General features: G+C 32.6%; 1 protein-coding gene across 6 annotated transcripts in view; it reads right to left on the reverse strand.

The window, feature by feature from the left end:
- Window positions 1–921: 921 nt before the first annotated feature.
- Window positions 922–3,371, reverse strand: part of SYNCRIP (synaptotagmin binding cytoplasmic RNA interacting protein) — a 27,029-nt gene continuing 24,579 nt past the window's right edge. For 3 of the 6 annotated variants that reach the window (XM_004422092.3, XM_087443849.1, XM_087443851.1), the window contains one exon: window positions 922–2,767. In XM_004422092.3, the coding sequence (XP_004422149.1) occupies window positions 2,729–2,767 (39 nt within the window). In that variant the 3' untranslated portion in view covers window positions 922–2,728. Of the gene's footprint in view, window positions 2,771–3,371 lie in introns of all 6 variants that reach the window. The other 3 variants (XM_014781098.2, XM_087443848.1, XM_087443850.1) reach the window with 1 other exon arrangement.

Raw genomic sequence — 3,371 nt, forward strand, 5'->3', positions numbered from 1 at the left:
CAGAAATTTAAGTTTGAAAATACCAGTTAGTATTTCTTCTCAGAACTTAATTGTTCACATCACTAATCACTACATGCATATTTAGCTCTGATTATATTGCTCAAAAACTGCACCCATTATCAGAACAGTGCAAATAATATTTAATTTTAAAATTATAATGGCTTGAATTCAAAGTTATTCAAATGAACACTGTCAAGTAATTTCACTTGTGTGTGTATATTTCATCACCACTGTTTACATTTCCCATCAATTCTTCACAATTTCTTGATATCAGTTTTCCCTCCCAAGCCCCCAAACTAAGGATGCCAAATAGTCTTGGAAACCCACAGCTCCTTATTTTAATGTTTTCTTAAGAACACATTTGTGAACTCACAAAAATGTTCATCTTTCAACTTTGACAATGCAGTTCTTACTTAAATTAAACAAACCCATCCTAAAATCCCAACAAATAATTCTGAGAATTAACTTAAACACCTTGACAGTGTCCCTTAAAAAGGGTATGACAGTAAAGTGCCAATAGGCATGGCAATGACCTCTTTGATGGGATCATTTAACTCCTTGGAACTGGGAAATGCCAGCACCAAGGATTACACTGAGATTCAATTTTACTGAAGGCTACATTTAATTTACCCACTTTCCACAACCTATTACACTCATTGTATGTTAGAATGAAATGTAAATGCTTTGTGTAGCCCTCAAACTTACACTAAGATTTGAGAGAAATGTACTTTAAAAAAGCACGGGGTAATATATAAAATCAGTGGCAGAAAGTTTCATTAAGCACCAGGAACTAATTTTTTTCACCCCATAATCATTTTGTAGGTAAGTTTCAATAACCGGCAAGGCACATTTACATATATTCCAATGAATACTTATTGACAAATTTTAAATTACACTCTATGTCCCAGCTATCCCAGTAACTGACATACAACATACTAAAATGGTTTATTAAGATAACATAAAAGAAACCAATTAATGTGAAACATACAGGCTATTGGCAACCACTATTCTAAAATATGTAAGTACAAATAAACATACTGAAATGTGTGCAATTCTAAGTTTTTAAACCAGAATATTTCTACACTAACACACATTTATATTAATGACACATAAAAAAAATAAAAACTTTATTACAAAAATAAGTTACACTCGCCTCCAGCTTACAGTATAAAACAATTTTATTTGCAGGAATGCAAAATGATTGTTTGCCATGAGCATTTTGAACATATGACATGTCTAATTTTCTTGTTAAGTTTGCATTTACTGGGGGAACTGGTGTGTATAAAACCTTAAGTATAATAAGCTCTGATCTTCATTGTGGTGCCTATTGGGTATGTGATATAACTGCAGTATCCCTTTGGGGAAGGGGAAAAGGGATTTCTTTATACCAAGTCCTAATTAAACTATAATTTCACTTTTGACTTTAAGCTATCAATTTAGGACTTGGCAAAAAATTTTGAGGGTGATTCAATAGAGGATGCTTCACCACTGAACACTCACTGTCATCAAGGTGCTTTAGAAAATTAAAAACATAGCACAAATGATTGTACTCTATTCTACAAGTTATCATGACCTGCATAAGAAATGGAAAGCTGATTCACACTTTTGCAGTGATCAGCAATAAGAAATGCACTAATGAAACATACCTTTTACCTAAAAAGCTAAACTACAGCCATGTACTAATTTCTATGATTTATGAAAAACTTCAAAATATCCAAATGTCAGGCTTTGCTGTACAACTGTCAGTTTTAGTCTGACTTTTTATAAAGGGACACTGCAGTATTTAGTACAAGTTCGGATGCACTTTTTTTTTTGAACATCTGATGTCTTACAAAAGTAACATCTTGCTAAACTATTATACATCCAAATAACTACAATATCTGAAGAAGCAAGGCTGCTTTTTCAGCCACAAAATACGACAAAAGCAAGGCCTGTTATGATGGTCATGAGGAAGTCTTACAAGCCTCTGAAACTAAAGGCAACTAAGAATGTTACATTTGGTATATTAAAATCTTACCCTCATATCATTTAACAAGCCTTGCTTTTATCTACAAAGATTTTCTATGTACAGTACAGACAGGGTATAGTTCAATCCTCTGCTACTGAGGTAGTTAACCAACCCTTTAAAAAAGGTTCTGAAAAGAACCACTATCTGGAATGCCTGACTAACCAGCTCTGATGATTACACCTGAAACTGCATATCTGAACACAATTCAAAAGTGATTACTATAAAAAAGATATAGACAATCATGATTAACCTTGGTGAGCAGAAATAAAATTTAAGGATACCAACAATGGCATTCATCTATACCACTGCAATAAAATTTAAATGCACAAATTCAAGAGAATATTTCAGAAAACCACTGCTGGGATCCTTAATTTAAAAAAACAGGGGAAAAATCTACTTAGAGCAGATTTTTTAAAGAGAAGAACTTTATTCTTTATTAAGATACCATGCTAGAAGTTATGAAGGATTTCTGTTGGAACACATTTGGAAAATAGAGTAGCTTTAGTTTAATAACTTGCACTGCAGAGAAAATTGTTAAAGAAATTCATATCAAAGTCCAAGTATTAGTTCAATGTCCTGTATTTGATTCCATGATCTTCATAGGAAGGTCTTCTGCAATAGAATATGCTCCTATACAGCCGAGATATTTAAGGTTGCTTGATTTCCTTACCATTACTCCACTGCAAGCTTCTGGTGTAATCCCACATAGCAAGTCAGTCTTCATTGTAACAGGTCAGGACCGGCCTCGACCCCTTTTCCCTGCTAGCCAGGTAACAAAAGGAATCAGTTAGATAAATCATTTTAAATTAATAATGTGTACATACATAATGAAAACATTAAAAAATAAAAGCTTTAATACAGTAATTCTTAATATAAATTCTAAGCAAAGTTTCCTTTAATAACTATTAACTTCTTTCCACTCGTTTTGAGTTGAGGTTTTTGGTTTGGTTTTTTGCCCTTTATGGGGGAGAGGAAGGAGGACTGGATTGAGGCTTGAAAACCCCATTTTGTTTACAAACTGATTTTATTTAAAAAAAAAAAAAAAAAAAAAAAGTAAAAGCTAAAGGAAAACCTAACAGAAGTTACACCTTAAGGTATTTGTCCCCATTAACTTTCAAGAAATTCCTGTTTTTGAGACATGAAGTAATCATAAAATATGCTGATAAAGCAAACATCTGAGATTTGTTTGACCATGACATTTGAAATTCACTGATTAACATTTTTTAAAAAGCATTCTGTCTTTCAAATCATGTATTTCTCACATGTAGCCTGTCACGTGTAAATCTGTAAATTTAGGGGGAGTAGCTTTTAAATGTTTTCATTGTTGACACAGAGTCTACCCTTCAAAATTCTAATATTTAGA

The sequence above is a fragment of the Ceratotherium simum genome, chromosome 19 (genome assembly GCF_057802395.1).
Source record: "Ceratotherium simum simum isolate JZ-2026a chromosome 19, ASM5780239v1, whole genome shotgun sequence".
In the NCBI taxonomy this organism is placed as follows: Eukaryota; Metazoa; Chordata; class Mammalia; order Perissodactyla; family Rhinocerotidae; genus Ceratotherium; species Ceratotherium simum.